The 15,626-nt window shown below is 39.9% G+C and overlaps 1 protein-coding gene across 4 annotated transcripts in view; it reads right to left on the minus strand.

The window, feature by feature from the left end:
- Positions 1-9,018, minus strand: part of LOC138855192 (tigger transposable element-derived protein 1-like) — a 38,150-nt gene extending 29,132 nt beyond the window's left edge. The window contains exons 1-3 of one of the 4 annotated variants that reach the window (XR_011394385.1): positions 7,694-8,960; positions 6,748-6,889; positions 1,219-1,495 (exon numbers count right to left, since the gene is read on the minus strand). Coding sequence is in view for 1 of the 4 variants with exons in the window: in XM_070103222.1 (XP_069959323.1) it covers positions 4,653-5,546 (894 nt within the window). In the remaining 3 variants the exon portion in view is untranslated. Of the gene's footprint in view, positions 1-1,218; positions 1,496-4,482; positions 6,890-7,693 lie in introns of those variants that run through there. The other 3 variants (XR_011394387.1, XR_011394386.1, XM_070103222.1) reach the window with 3 other exon arrangements.
- Positions 9,019-15,626: the final 6,608 nt, after the last annotated feature.

Raw genomic sequence — 15,626 nt, forward strand, 5'->3', positions numbered from 1 at the left:
GTTAATGTTCCAGTTTTATAACTGTAGTGTAAAGCACCCCACTGGCAAGACAGTGATGGAGTGAATGATGGAAGGTTTTCTTTTTTGGGGCCACCCCACCTTGGTGGGAATTGGCCAATGTGTAATAAAAATAAATAAAAATAATTCACCATACATACAATTAGACAGAACACAAGGAAATGTTAACAAATGTAAAGACTAAGAAGAAAACAAGGAAAGTGTCCCTACTTAATACTCAGAAAGTAAGACACAAAACCCTCATGTACAATACTGCAAAACATTGCTTAAGGAGAGTGTTTACAACAGTATGTTTGTGTGACTACTTGAAAACTTTAGGAAAGGACAATCAACTTCATAATACAAGGTGTGGAGTCAAGAGTACAGCAGCTGATCATATTGCCATGCAAAATTTCCCTGCATACTCTAAGCAAATTATTTCTGAGAACGGTTCCAATCTAAACTGAGTGTTTAATGGTGACAAGACAGGACAACCTTGAAGGTGCATGCCATCAAGAACCTACATTAACGAGCAAGTAAAAAGTGCAGCTTGTTGCAAAGGAAGTAAACATTACCTTGCTTCTCTGAACAAATGTAACAGTTCAATTGCAAGGCAATGGTAATTTACAGTGCTGTAAAACATCAAGACAAACCCTGTCTGTTAATTAAAGCATTATTTTATTCCTGCAGTCAAGATATACCTGGCCAGAAAGATAATCTTGTATTCAAGGTTCTCCTCACTCACTCTTGATAATGGAGAAGTCAGAAAGACATTTCAGCACAAATACATGTGCCCCGTTATGTAAAAACTCATCAGAGTAATGGATGGTGGTTCCGAGACTGTTGCGCCAAAGTAATGGCATAAATTTAACATCGCAGATGTTCTTGTGTAAATGAAGGGTAGGGTTAATTATGACCTTCAGTGGTGAATAATTTATTTCATTTTCCCCTAAGTAAGGATGGAGGTAGGTTGAGGAAATTGTGGATCTGGCAAGAACCAAGTTATGAGGAGTTTGAAGATGCAAATGAAATACTGCCTGAGGAACCAAATTCATAGGAAAGAAGCCAATAAAAAATAGTATGATTAAGAAGAACTTGAAGATAAACTACTTAACACTGTAGGAGCTACTTGAGGAAATCCTGGATATTGGTAAAATGCTTGAATTGTCACTTAAAAAAGATCTTGAGAAGAGGATTTTGGAGTAAACAATGATGCCTTACCATATTGTAACAGTCCCTTCAATAGTATATACAGTGGAACCTCTACTTGCGAGCGTGTCCACGTGCGAGTTTTTCCAAATACGAGCAGTCGATGGGTCGATTTTTTGCTTCCATACGCGAGCAAAATTTCCACAAGTGAGCAGACCTCAAGGCAGGTTCCTTGACACTGGTGAGGGGCTCTTGCTCTTGATCTCGGGAATTGTATCTCATTTGTTTGTTGGACTATCTTATTGAAACTTGGGCAATGTATGATGGAAAGATGCTTCTTAACCTACACCTAAAATGAAAGAAATCTAAGCATAAATAACAGAGTTCACTTCTCAGGAATTAGCCACCCCTTAGTGGTAATTTTGAATGGTTTTTATGGTTGTATTCTCGTTTTTTTGGAAGACATATTACAGAAATAGATACGATTTTGATTGCTTTCATGACGAAAAGTGCCTTGATATTGAGCTCAACCTAGAAGAAATGGTCCATTGCTTAGCTGTTTCAGAGTAAACAAATGACGTCACTGTCCATTCCAATATGCAGTCGTGAATGGGTTGACATATTTATACAATTATTGCAATAATGAATAACAGTAAATCTTATATTTTTTGTGTGAATAAAAATTACAAATAATTTATATAATAATAATAATGATAATAATAATAATATGTATAATAATAATAATGATAATAATAACAATATGTATAATAATAGTATAATATAATAATAATAATAATAATATAATGTACAGTGGAGCCTCAAATTTCGAACTTAATCCGTTCCAGGAGCTAGTTCTAAATTCGAAAAGTCTGAAATTCGAAGCAATATTTCCCATAAGAAAAAATGGAAATACAATTAATCTGTTCCAGAAACCCAAAAATATTCACAAAGAAAAAATACATTTTATTGAGATTAATTACAGTTTTACATACAATAAATACTAAAGTTTTTTATTATGTATAGTAATACATATAAAATAACATATTTACTTACCTTTATTGAAGATTGGTGATGGCATCTGGAATTTAGGGAGGAGGAGAGAGGGAGTTGGGGTTAGTGTTTGGAAGGAGAATTCCCCTCCATGAGGACTTCTGGTATCAAAGCTCTCTCTGGGGTTGCTGCCCTTCTCTGTATTTTAATGCCACTAGGACCAGCTTGAGTCACTGGACCCCAGTCTCACAAAATAACTGTCTACAGTCCTCTGTTTCTGTCTCACAAAATAACTATCCACAGTCGTCTGTTTCTGTCTCACAAAATAACTGTCCACAATCGTCTGTTTGTCTCACAAAATAACTCCACAGCCGTCTGTTTCTGTATCACAAAATAACTGTCCACAGTCATCTGTTTCTGTCTCACAAAATAACTGTCCACAGTCCTCTGTACATCCTGGCAAGCTCAACAAGTCTCACTCCAATCTCATACTTCTGTATTATTTCCTTCTTCACATCTATGGTGTTTCTCACTTTCTTTACCACAGGGGTACCGCTAGCAAGTTTCTTATGTTAGTTAGGTATGACTTTAGGTAGTTGAGGGAGTGGCCTCTGATACTATAGTGCATTAATTTGGAGTACAGCAGTTCATGGTCGACTGTATCGAAAGCTTAACGTAAATCAATGAAAATGCCCAGCGGGACTTCTTTCTTTTCAAGTGCGGTATATATTAGTTCTAGCATGTGTATGATAGCATCATTTGTGCTTTTATTATTCCTGAATCCAAACAGACAAGGGTTTAATATGTTGTGTGAAACGAGGTAGGAATAGATCCGTCTATGAATTAATTTTTCAAAGATTTTAGAGAGCAGTGGTAAGTTAGATATTGGTCTATAGTTATTCAAGTCAGCTTGGTCACCTCCTTTATGGATCGGAGTGACCCTCGCTATTTTGAGGATTGTTGGGAAGGTAGATGATTCAATGGATTTGTTAAAGAGCGTTGCAATAATTGGTGACAATACTTGAGAAGCTTTTTTGTACATAAAAGCAGGCAAGTTGTTTATGTCTCCTGCCTTGTTTTTAAGGGTGTTTATGATGAGCGTAACTTCAATGGGGTTGGTTGGAGCTAGGAATAGCGTATTTGGGTAGGTACCTATGAGGTAGTCTGATGGACGGGTGTTTGTGCTTGGTATTTTGTTTGCTAGATTTTTTCCTATGGTGGAGAAGAAAACATTAAGTCTGTTTGCTGTTTCGGTTGGAGTGAGTAGGGGTTAATCTGATTTTGTTAGTTTGATTGCTTTATTTTTGGATAACTTTTTAGTTCCAAGAATTTCAGATAGAGTTTTCCAGGGTTTTTTCATATCACCTTTGATGTTATGTAAGCTATTTTCATAATACAATTTTTTTTAACCTTCTTATCAGGCTGGTAAGTGCTGATGAGTAACTTTTTGACTGTTCTCTAGTTATTTGACCCATTCTATACTGTTTTTCATATTTACGCTTTGTGTTAATGGATTTGAGGATGCTTGGTATTAGCCAGGGATTATTCAGTCTGTTTAATTTTTCTGGAGCAATGTCTGTTATAGAGGCATTGGGATTTTTTTTTAGAAACTTATTTATACATACTTCCCTGGTTGGTTGCTGTCTACCAACCCACTACCTACACATATCAATATTAAAGTTTAGACTGATACCCATGCCATCAAAATTAGCTGATAATAACAGCAATAACATTAGCCAATACCACTACTTTGGCACAACCTCAATGTTACCAGACAAGTAAACCAAATTATTATTATTCTTAACATATCAGCCATTTCCCACCAAGGCAGGGTGCCCCCCCCACAAAAAAAAAAAACTTTTATCATTCACTCGATCACTGTCTTTCCAGAGGCATGCTTACACTACAATTATAAACCTGCAACATTAACACCCATCCTTCAGAGTGCAGGCACTGTACTTCCCATCTCCAGGACTCAAATATGGCCCACCAGTTTCCCTGAATCCCTTCATAAAAATTTCCTTGTTCACACTCCCCTGCACATCAAGTCCTAAAAACCATTCGCTCCTATATAACATGCTCACTCATGCTTGCTGGAAGTTCAAGTCCCTCGTACACAAAACCTCCTTTACCCCATCCCTCCAGCCTTTCCTAGGCCGACCCCTACCCCGCCTTCCCTCCATTGCAGATTTATACACTCTCCAATTCATTCTACAGTGGAACCTCAAATATCGAACTTAATCAGTTCCAGGAGCTAGTTCTACATTTGAAAAGTCTGAAAATCGAAGCAATATTTCCCATAAGAAATAATGGAAATACAATTAATCTGTTCCAAAAACCCAAAAATATTCACAAAAAAATACATTTTATTGAGATTAATTACAGTTTTACATACACACAACAAATACTATAGTGTTCAATTATGTATATAAATATAAAATAACATTTTTACTTACCCTTATTGAAGATTGGTGATGGCATCTGGAAGACAGGGAGGAGGAGAGAGGGAGTTCGGGTTAGTGTTTGGAAGGAAAATCCCCCTCCATGAGGACTTCAGGTAAAGTCCTCTTTGGGGTTACTTCCCTTCTCTGTCTTTTAATGCCACTAGGACCAGCTTGAGAGTCACTGGACATCTGTCTCACAAAATAACTGTCCACAGTCCTCTGTTTCTGGTGCCTCTTTAACATTTCCCTAAAATGGGACATGGTTTTGTCACTGAACTTGTTGCAAAGATGGCTTGTTTCAGCTTGCTCAGGGTGGTACTTCTCCACAAACATTTGGACATCATTCCACTTGGCGCAAATCTCCTTAATCTTTGAAGAAGGCACCTCATCCACTCCCTCTTCCTCCTCCTCTGAAGCAAGGTTCTCAGCTGTGGTCTGATACTGCTCCAGATGAAGCTCTTGCAGCTCTTCAGTGGTTAGCTCTTCCCTGTGGTCCTCCACCAACTCTTCTACATCCTCACCACTCACCTCCAGCCCCAGGGACTTCCCCAATGCCACAATAGAGTCCACAGCAGGCAGAGGGTCAGCTGGGTCAGGGTCAGGGTCAGTCTCAAACCATTCAAAATCCCTCTTTTGGACACAATCTGGCCACAACTGTCTCCAAGCAGAGTTCAAAGTTCTGGAAGTCACTCCCTCCCAAGCCTTACCTATAAGGCTTATGGAGCTATAGATATTGAAGTGATTCCTCCAGAACTCTCTAAGCATCAACTGAGTGTCTGTGGTCACTTCAAAGCACTTTTCAAACACTGCTTTTGTGTAGAGTTTTTTGAAGTTAGAAATGACCTGCTGGTCCATGGGCTGGAGGAGAGGAGTGGTGTTAGGAGGCAAGAACTTCACTTTTATAAAACTGAAGTCCCTAGACAAGAGGTCTAATAAGTTTGGAGGATGAGCAGGAGCATTGTCCATTAACAGAAGGCACCTGAGTGGCAATTTCTTTTCCAGGAGGTATTTTTCACACTGGGGCCAAACACTTCATGGACCCATTCTTTGAAAATTTGTCTTGTGACCCATGCCTTATGATTAGCTTTCCACAAGACACAACTTGTTCTTAAAAACATTGTTTTTCTTAAGCACTCTGGGATTTTCTGAATGATACATAAGTAAAGGCTTCACTTTAAAATCACCACTAGCATTAGCACAGAACAAAAGAGTAAGCCTGTCTTTCATAGGCTTGTGTCCTGGCAGTGCCTTTTCCTCCTGTGTGATGTAGGTCCTCTTTGGCATTTTCTTCCAAAACAAGCTTGTTTTGTCACAACTGAACACTTGCTGGGGTTTGAATTTTTCATTGTCTATGTACCCCTTAAACTCCTGTAGAAACTTCTCAGCTGCCCGTTTGTCTGAACTGGCTGCCTCACCATGTCTTACAACATTGTGTATGCCACTACTCTTCTTAAATCTGTCAAACCAGCCTCTGCTGGCCTTAAATTCACTATCAGCACTGGTTCCAGGAGTTTTCTGTACCAGATCGGCATGCAACTTATTTGCCTTTTTTGCAAACAATCGTCTCTGAAACACTATCACCTGCCATCTCTTTATCCTCTAACCAAACCAGCAACAACTTCTCAACCTCTTCAACTATTTATGGCCTTTTTTTGGTTAGCATATTAACACCTTTCGCAACATCAGCTTCCTTGATTTGTTCTTTCTTTGACAGGACAGAACCGATGGGCGACTTGTTTTTCCCTTAGAGCCTGGCAAGCTCAGCAAGAGGGGAGGGACATACACAAGCAGAGAGGGGGGTGGGACACCCACAGGCAAAGAGGGAAGGGAGGGAGGAACACACACACAGACAGAGAAGGGGAGGAAGGGAGGGACACACACAGGCAGAGTGTATGTTATTTTTTAATTTCACACACTTTGGCAAATTTACATGGCACTTTCCCACTATCTTCAAGACCCAATAAACTGGTACTCAAATGGCCAGCACATGACTTGAAGTCATTCACATTTACTTCAAATGTCCTAAACCTATTCAACAGATATTCAACAAAGGACACGTGTTCATCCCACGCATGAACAACTACAATTATAACAGCCAAGTAACCTTTCATAAATATTTCTAAGACATCAATCTGCTTCGCTTTAACAATTAAACAATAATATATACCAGGTAGCTTTCCTCAGGTTTCCTATTATAGTTTCCACTTGCTGCCTCAGGTTTGCACTCACTGCCTCTGGTTTCCACTCGCTGCTTCTGGCTACGTCTTCTTGGCTAAGGCTCCCCAGACTCCAAAATCACATTCATCAACCTGTAAGACAGAAACAAATGCATTTCAAAAATCTAAGAAACAAACTATTGCCTGCACCAAATAAGTGATATTTAACACACTTAAAAGCCTCTTCAAATCTACAATCTTTACCGCAACTTCTAATCAAGAGCAAATGAATAATACTCAAAACTAAAACTTTGGCAAATTTACTTGCCACTGCCTACATCATGACTCGACAAAGCTATACTAAAATGGGTAACAGATGACTTCTAGTCATTTACATTTACTTCAAAAGTCCTAAATCTCTCCAAGAGATATTCAAAATGGGATGCAGGTTTATCTCACATATTACAAACTAACTTAAGTTATAACAACCAGGTAAGCTCTAAAATCCTACAAAGATAGAAATCAACAATACTTGGTAACTTTAAAGAGACCTACTTTACAAGCAAAAAGGCACAGAAACAGAAATGTCTGCTGTGACCCTGGAAAAGGAAGGCATTATTATGGACTTTCCATATGATTTACAAGGCCCTGGCCAGAATTCCTCGTAAAATAAGCTGTCTAGCCTTAGATAAAATCCTCCATGGTAAGGAAAAGAAGTTTGTGTTCTTGCAGTGGGCTCAGAACTTCATCTACAATTTAATGCAATAATGCCAAAACACAGCATGCTCCAAGAGAACCATCATCCCCAGACAACTACATAGACTTTAATATCCAGTGTAATCCTTGATTTTAACAAAATTGTTAAGCAGTAAGGTCCATTATTCCTGAAGTTTGATGCTTCAATGGGGCACATTTCTATGGCTTAAGGGAGATTTGACTACACAAAAACATGCATACCATACAGTTCTTTCCTCTAGTTGACTTTTGTTGGGGCAGTGGCCTTCATGTGATTCAGTGAAGATTGCTTTGGTCATTTTCTTGTCTTTTCATCATTGCTGGTTTTCAGGAAGGATTTGTTTTCCAATTCATAGGTTCATCAATGATCTATGATGATCTCTGCCCCTACAATGTTCCTGGGAAGAAAAAAAAAAGGTTAAGAGACCGCACACACAAGAAGCAGTTGGCCACAAATATGTTACCAGCAAGTCTAAACTCCCTTCATACCAGTTATGACCATAATGGTCTTTGAAAAAGAACAAGAACCACATGTACTACCCCTGGGAAATCCAGGTACAGAACCTTTGAAGAAGCCTGTTTAGGTTCTTTATAATGTGGGTGGCATAACCCACTGTCATGCCCCTATTGTTAACCTTTCTTTAATTTTACATTGCTAAATTGGAAATGAACGTCCTTATATTATTAAGGCTTATTCTTATTATCAATTATTATAATTATTTATGTAACATGGCCATGATAAGTTTAATTGAAGGTATAGTAACATGCCTTCTGCCCGGTGTACTGGTGTATGTTTAATCTGTGGTGTTCAGTGGTTACCCCCCCTCTCCCCCCCCTTTTGGGTCAACTACTCTGAGTGTTGGTGAGTCACGTCACGTGACCCACCTGACCTGTATGCTCAAGGTTGAGGGACGAACAGTGAAGAAGTAGCAGCCAACGAGAACACTCCTGCTCGTCTCTGGTAACTGGCCAAGGTTGATTATCCGGCCTGGACATATTCTGTTTTATTCTGACGGCTTCCAATTTGGAAATAAGACTTTATTCACCAAAGTAATCTCTGTACATATATGTTATATCAAGGATCTCCTCCTAATCATGTGTTATAAAAGCCTTATATATTTTGGACAATATAGAACAAACAAGCATTCTTAACTTATATACGATAATTCGTATAATATTGTTTTTGGCTTTTTGTTGTATTATAAATATACTTCATTAAAATTAGATTTCCGGAGGATTACTATTATTACCCTAACCTCTCTGTCCAATGTTGTTATGCTCTAACCAGAAGGAAATTGAGTGGTTACAACCCTTGGAGTGTAACACCCACCACCATTAAATATGCTTATTGCACCTCAAATCACAACCACATCACTTTGCAGATTTGCAACACAATACTGTAGGAAGGTTTGTAGAGACAATACAGCTCAAATCTCAGGTTCAAATACCATGTTACCCCTCTCCCTATATATAAAGAGTACAAGAGTTGCCTTTTGCCTAGCTCACTTGCTTATAGCATGGTAAACTAGATAAAAATGAATGAGCTAATGACAGCAGCAATTATATGGACAATATTTACAGATGCAAAAAAAAAAAATCATCTGTCGCAAGACACAGATTTGTTGCTTCACAAGGGTCCCACACACACCATCACAACTCTGGTGGGCTTCCTTCTCACTGACTTTGTTCAACCAAGGAGCTGTCATGAGAGTCCTTGTGGAACTTCAATGACAGAAGGACAGATGCTCCATTGTGCCCCATAACATAAACGTCTGCTGCTAACCCAGAAAAGGAAGGCATGAGCAGGGACTTTCACTAGATTTATGAGGCCATGTTCAGAATTCCTTGTAAAATAAACTGTCAAGCTTTGGATAAAATTCCCCCAAGGTAAGGTTAACATAGAAGAACAGGTGTCTGTTCCTGCAATGGGTTCAGAACTGCATCTACTGATGCCAAAAAACAGCATCTTTCATGAGAACCATTATCCCTCAGACAACTACATACACTTAAATAACCAGTGTAATTCTTGGTTTTAACAAAATTGTTATGCATCTGCTGTAGCCTGGTCCCTAAGCATTTTTCTGCAATATGGCTGTAGGTGGCCCTGTTTATTGTGATATGTACAGTAATAAGGTTTAAAAGCCCCAGCCCACTAGGCATAGGCTGGGGCCCTTGACCCTGGGGAACTGGGGTCGTCCTATTTGTTCCCTGTAGTCTTGGACGTGTGATGGCTGACTTAAAACTTTTCTGGGCATGTACTGGAGAATTAGGCTTATTAAAACTATGGTGGTTATTAGGCTGGAAAATGTGGCTTAAACTTCAGAAATTTCTTAATCCTACTTAGTAGGTTAGGAGTGGTAAGTACTACCAAGTTTTTGGTTAGCTAAAAATCTATCACCCAGCTGTAAAGCATAATTAAAATCATCAAGATCCTTCTCCTCATGATATACCATGTCCTGGGAGTGCCTTTTCCTCCTGAGTACTGTAGGTCCTGGTTGGCATTTTCTTCCAGAACAGCCTTATCACACTGTGTATGCCACTACGATTCTTAAATCTCTCAAACTAACCTTTGCTGGCTTTATATTCACCAATATGAGCACTAGTTCCAGGCATTTTTCCCTGTTCACTTGGGTGTTAGTCGACTGGTGTGGGTTGCATCCTGGGAGACAAGATTAAGGACTCCAATGTAAATAAGTTAGACAGTCTTTGATGACACTGACTTTTTTGGGTTATCCTGGGTGACTAACCCTCTGGGGTTAATTGTTTCTTGGTATTCTCAATAAGCCACACCAACAACGGTGCTACAGCAGCAGCAGCTGACAGTGCTACAGCAGCAGCTGACAGTGCTACAGCAGCAGCAGACGGTGCTACAGCAGCAGCAGATGGTACTACAGCAGCAGCAGCAGCAGCTGACGGTGGTACAGCAGCAGCAGCTGACGGTGGTACAGCAGCAGCAGCTGACGGTGCTACAGCAGCAGCAGCTGACAGTGCTACAGCAGCAGCAGCTGACAGTGCTACAGCAGCAGCAGCAGCAGCTGACAGTGCTACTGCAGCAGCTGACAGTGCTACAGCAGCAGCAGATGGTGCTACAGCAGCAGCAGACGGTACTACAGCAGCAGCAGCTGATGGTGGTACAGCAGCAGCAGATGGTGCTACAGCAGCAGCTGACAGTGCTACAGCAGCAGCTGACAGTGCAGCAGCAGCAGCTGACAGTGCTACAGCAGCAGCTGACAGTGCTACAGCAGCAGCAGACAGTGCTACAGCAGCAGCAGATGGTACTACAGCAGCAGCAGCAGCTGACGGTGGTACAGCAGCAGCAGCAGCTGACGGTGCTACAGCAGCAGCAGCAGCAGCAGCTGACAGTGCTACAGCAGCAGCAGCAGCAGCATCAGCAGTTGACCATGGTACTACAGTATTTTGATAATATTTCTCACCCTTTTTACCACAGGGTTGGCACTAGAGGCTTTCTTGGGGCCCATGGTCACTTATTTTGCAGATAAAATCACCAAAAACACTGTAATAATACGAAATGTTCCGATTGTATGCTTGGATGTTACCGCGGAGGCTGGCTGGTAAACAATGCCACCGGTGGAACATGTGAGGCTGGCTCAGGCCGCACATTAGACGCGTCTCGGACGAATAGTGTTGAGCGGGTTTTTTAGCGGTATGCGAGGCAAAATCTTAGCGATAAAATGTATCGGTATGCTGATTTAACGTTATGTGATGCCAACGGTATGCGGGGGTCCACTGTACCATAGGAACTTGGTATGTACTCTAGCATTATGTGACAAAGCGGAGGCAGCCATAAATGCTCCCGCATTGTTGTGGTATTCACTGCCATCTAGTGACTGCCTTTCGAAGGTGTCTATTATTATAATTATTATAGTACATTATTATTATATTATTATTATATGTATTATTATTGCATTACATTATTATTATAATGGGGAAGTGCTTGTGTGGGTGTAGGAGTTGGAAGGTATTCAGGCTTAATTTAGGGAACTGGAACACACATCCAATTCCCTAGATCAAGAGCCCCTCACCACGTACGTACATACTAATAATAATAATTATTATAACAATAATAGTAATACAATATAATAACACAATATAGTAATTATTATAATAATCACAATAATACAATATAATAGTAATAATAACAATAATAGTAATACAGTGGACCCTCAACCAATGATATTAATCCGTTCCTGAGAGCTCATCATTAGTCAAAATTATCGTTAGTCAAGTTAATTTTCCCCATAAGAAATAATGGAAATCAAATTAATCCGTGCAAGACACCCAAAAGTATTGAAAAAAAAATTTTACCACATGAAATATTAATTTTAATACACACAAACTGAAGATTACATGCACAGTTACATGACACTTACCTTTATTGAAGATCTGGTGATGATTGATGGGATGGGAGGAGGGGAGAGCATTGATCTTTTTAGTGTTTAGAAGAGGAGTGGTATTAGGAGGCAAAAACTTCACCTTAATGAAGCTCATGTCCCTAGAAAGTCGCTCTGCCAAGTCTGAAGGATGACCAGGAGCATTGTCTAATACCAGGAGGCACTTAAGGTCTAATTTCTTTTCAAATAGGTAATTTTTCACATTGGGGGCAAATGCATGGTGTAACCAGTCATAGAAAAAGTCCCTAGTGACCCATGCCTTACTGTTTGCCCTCCACAGCACACACAAATTAGCCTTGACGACATTGTTTTTCCTGAACACTCTGGGAGTTTCAGAGTGATACACCAATAAAGGCTTCACTTTGCAATCACCACTAGCATTGGCACACATCAACAGAGTAAGCCTGTCTTTCATAGGCTTATGTCCTGGGAGTGCCTTTTCCTCCTGAGTAATGTACGTCCTGCTTGGCATTTTCTTCCAAAACAGGCCTGTTTTGTCACAATTAAACACTTGTTCAGGTTTCAGTCCTTCACTGTCTATGTACTCCTTGAAGTCCTGCACATATTTTTCAGCCGCTTTGTGGTCCGAACTGGCAGCCTCACCATGCCGTATCACACTATGAATGCCACTACGCTTCTTAAATCTCTCAAACCAACCTTTGCTGGCCTTAAATTCACTCACATCACTAGTTGCTGGCATTTTTTTAATTAAATCGTCATGCAACTTTCTAGCCTTTTCACAAATGATCGCTTGAGAGATGCTGTCTCCTGCTAAGTAAGTAAGTTTATTCAGGTATACACAAATACAGTTACATAGAATTATCATACATAGCAGCATATGTGCAGAAAATCTAGGATAACCCAAAAAAGTCAGACAGAGTGACTTATCTGTTTCTTGTTTATCCACACCAATAACAGTCTCTCAACATCGTCTATCACTTGCGATCTCAGTTTCGAAAACATAGTTGCACCTTTGGCAAGAACAGCTTCCTTGATTGCCGTTTTCTTGGCCATAATAGTAGCGATGGTTGATTGGGGTTTTGTGTACAGCCTGGCCAGCTCGGAGACACGCACTCCACTTTCATACTTAGCAATGATCTCTTTCTTCATATCCATAGTAATTCTCGCCCTTTTTGCTGTAGGGTTGGCACTAGAAGCTTTCTTGGGGCCCATGGTGACTTATTTTGCAGGTGCAATCACTAAAAAGGCTGTGATAATATGAAATGTTCCGATTGTATGCTTGGAAGCGACCGCGGTGGCTGGCTGGCTTGTAAACACTGGCCAGAAGTGGATGCGTCTCAGACGGAACGAATAGTGTTGGTCGAGTTTTTTAGCGCTAATCGAGGTAAAATTTTTGCGATAAAATGTATCGCTAGTCAGATTTATTGTTAATCGATGCCATCGCTGGTCGAGGGTCCACTGTACAATATAATAGTAATACAATATAATAATTATTATAACAATAATAATATAATATAATAATAATAGTAATACAATATAATAATTATTATAACAAATACAATAATACTATATAATAATAATAATAACAGCAAAGAGAAGTTTCAAAAGGCTGGCAGTAGTTGGAGCCACCATCAACAAAACATTGGTACCACTGCTTTTCACCTGTCGAGACTTAAGTAGTCTATAAGTATTAGGTTAAGTGTGTGCGAAATGTCTCGGTATGCTTCATGTTATGATACGTAAACACACATTGTAACCCTTGCAAAGAAATATTTATTTATTTATCTATTTATTTATTTACGGAACTTCCCTTGAGGGGGAAGGACGCATCCTGAAATTTCGTTCGTATCCAGAAGGAAAAAAATCGACCGAACGATGGTTCGTATCCTGAAAAGTTCGCAGGGTGGGGCGTTCGTAAGCCGAGGTTCCACAGTATACTAATTCTTTATTTATTCAGACTTCTTACAATAAATATTTTAAGGTAAGTATTGTGTGTACTGTACAACCTCTCCTCACTTAATAATGGAGTTCTGTTCCTAATGCCACTAAGTGAGGAGCATACTATAATAGTAGTGAGTTTGTGTGTCTCATCTTTGATATTGTTTGAATGTCACCTTTGCACCATTTATAACCTTTTGAGTATATTCATAAGTGCTTATACAATAGTGTACTGTATATTGAAATAAAAAGAATAGAGGAAATCAGCTGTAATATACAGTGGACCCTCGGTTATCATCCATAATCCGTTCCAGAAGCTCGAGCTAAAACCGAAATGGCCGAAAACCTAAATAACATTTCCCATAATAATTAATGTAGTAATTACAATTAATTGTGTTCTAGACAAAAATATTCACCAAAAATATTTTAACAATTAAATCAGTATTACATATGTTTGTTGAAGACTAATGCTGGCTTCTGGAATGCTTGCTACACTTCCTGCATGCCTGTTACACTTCCTGCATGTCTGCTACACTCCCTACATGCCTGCTACACTTCTTGCATGCCTGTTACACTCCGTGCATGCCTGTTACACTTCTTGCATGCCTGCTACACTTCCTGCATGTCTGCTACACTCCCTGCATGCCTGTTACACTCCCTGCATGCCTCCTACACTCCTTGCATACCTGTTACACTCCATGCATGCCTGTTACACTTCTTGCATGCCTGCTACACTTCCTGCATGTCTGCTACACTCCCTGCATGCCTGTTACACTCCTTGCATGCCTGTTACACTTTCTGCATGCCTGTTACACTTCTTGCATGCCTGCTACAATTCCTGCATGCCTGCTACACTTCCTGCATGTCTGCTACACTCCCTGCATGCCTGTTATACTCCTTGCATGCCTGCAACACTCCCTGCATGCCAGTTACACTGCCTGCATGCCTGCTACACTTCATGCTTAAATTCCATGGTGTTTCTCACTTTCTTGACCACAGGAACTGTACTAGGAACTTTCTTTGGAGCCATGGTTATTTATTTTGCAGTTGCACTGCAAAAAAAACACTAAAAACACAATGGAAAGAAAGCAAAATGTTTGGATGTATGAGCAGAAGCTTCCTCATGCACCGAGAGACACAGGGAAACTGACACACAAGCGGCCCCTGCCGGTGGACGGATGCGTCCGAAAGGGCCGATCACCGAAGTAATGGGCGATCACAGGGAGCCGAAAAAGTGGCCGATCACCAAGTTGGCCAATAACAGGAGCGGCCGATAACCGAGGGTGCACCGTACATTATTTAGGTACAACTACTGGTCAGAGAGCCCGTCGTAAGTTTGAGGCATCGGTAAACAAGTATGTCGCAAAATGAGTAGAGGGTGTATATGTATTTTTTACACTTAGTTCTATTGATATAGTAAATATGTTATCAGGCTTTTACATTGGCTGGAAAGTGGAAAACGGCTATGTTTCACTTTTCAGCAATTTTTTTTTTTATATCTGTACCCTGGAACCTAACCTGCTGTTTAAGCAGGGCCTGCCATTGTATGGAACTGGGTTGTTTTCATTATATACTGTATAGTTAGAATAACAGTTATTACATTAACATAGAAAAGCTTTACAGAATAACAAATGCAAAATACCCAACCAAGGTGTATGTATTGTGAAATGTATATCATTCATGGGAATGTCTAATTCTTTATGTTGATTGGCAGTTGGTTGGTGCGAACAGTAGTTTGCAATAAGCACCAAACTTATAAGAAATTGAAGCAGGTGGCAATTGCTATCCACACCAGAATGGTTTGACATTAATAATTTTAAAGAAAGTAAGAGTGCACTGCATAT

The sequence above is a fragment of the Cherax quadricarinatus genome, chromosome 84 (genome assembly GCF_038502225.1).
Source record: "Cherax quadricarinatus isolate ZL_2023a chromosome 84, ASM3850222v1, whole genome shotgun sequence".
Lineage (NCBI taxonomy): Eukaryota > Metazoa > Arthropoda > Malacostraca > Decapoda > Parastacidae > Cherax > Cherax quadricarinatus.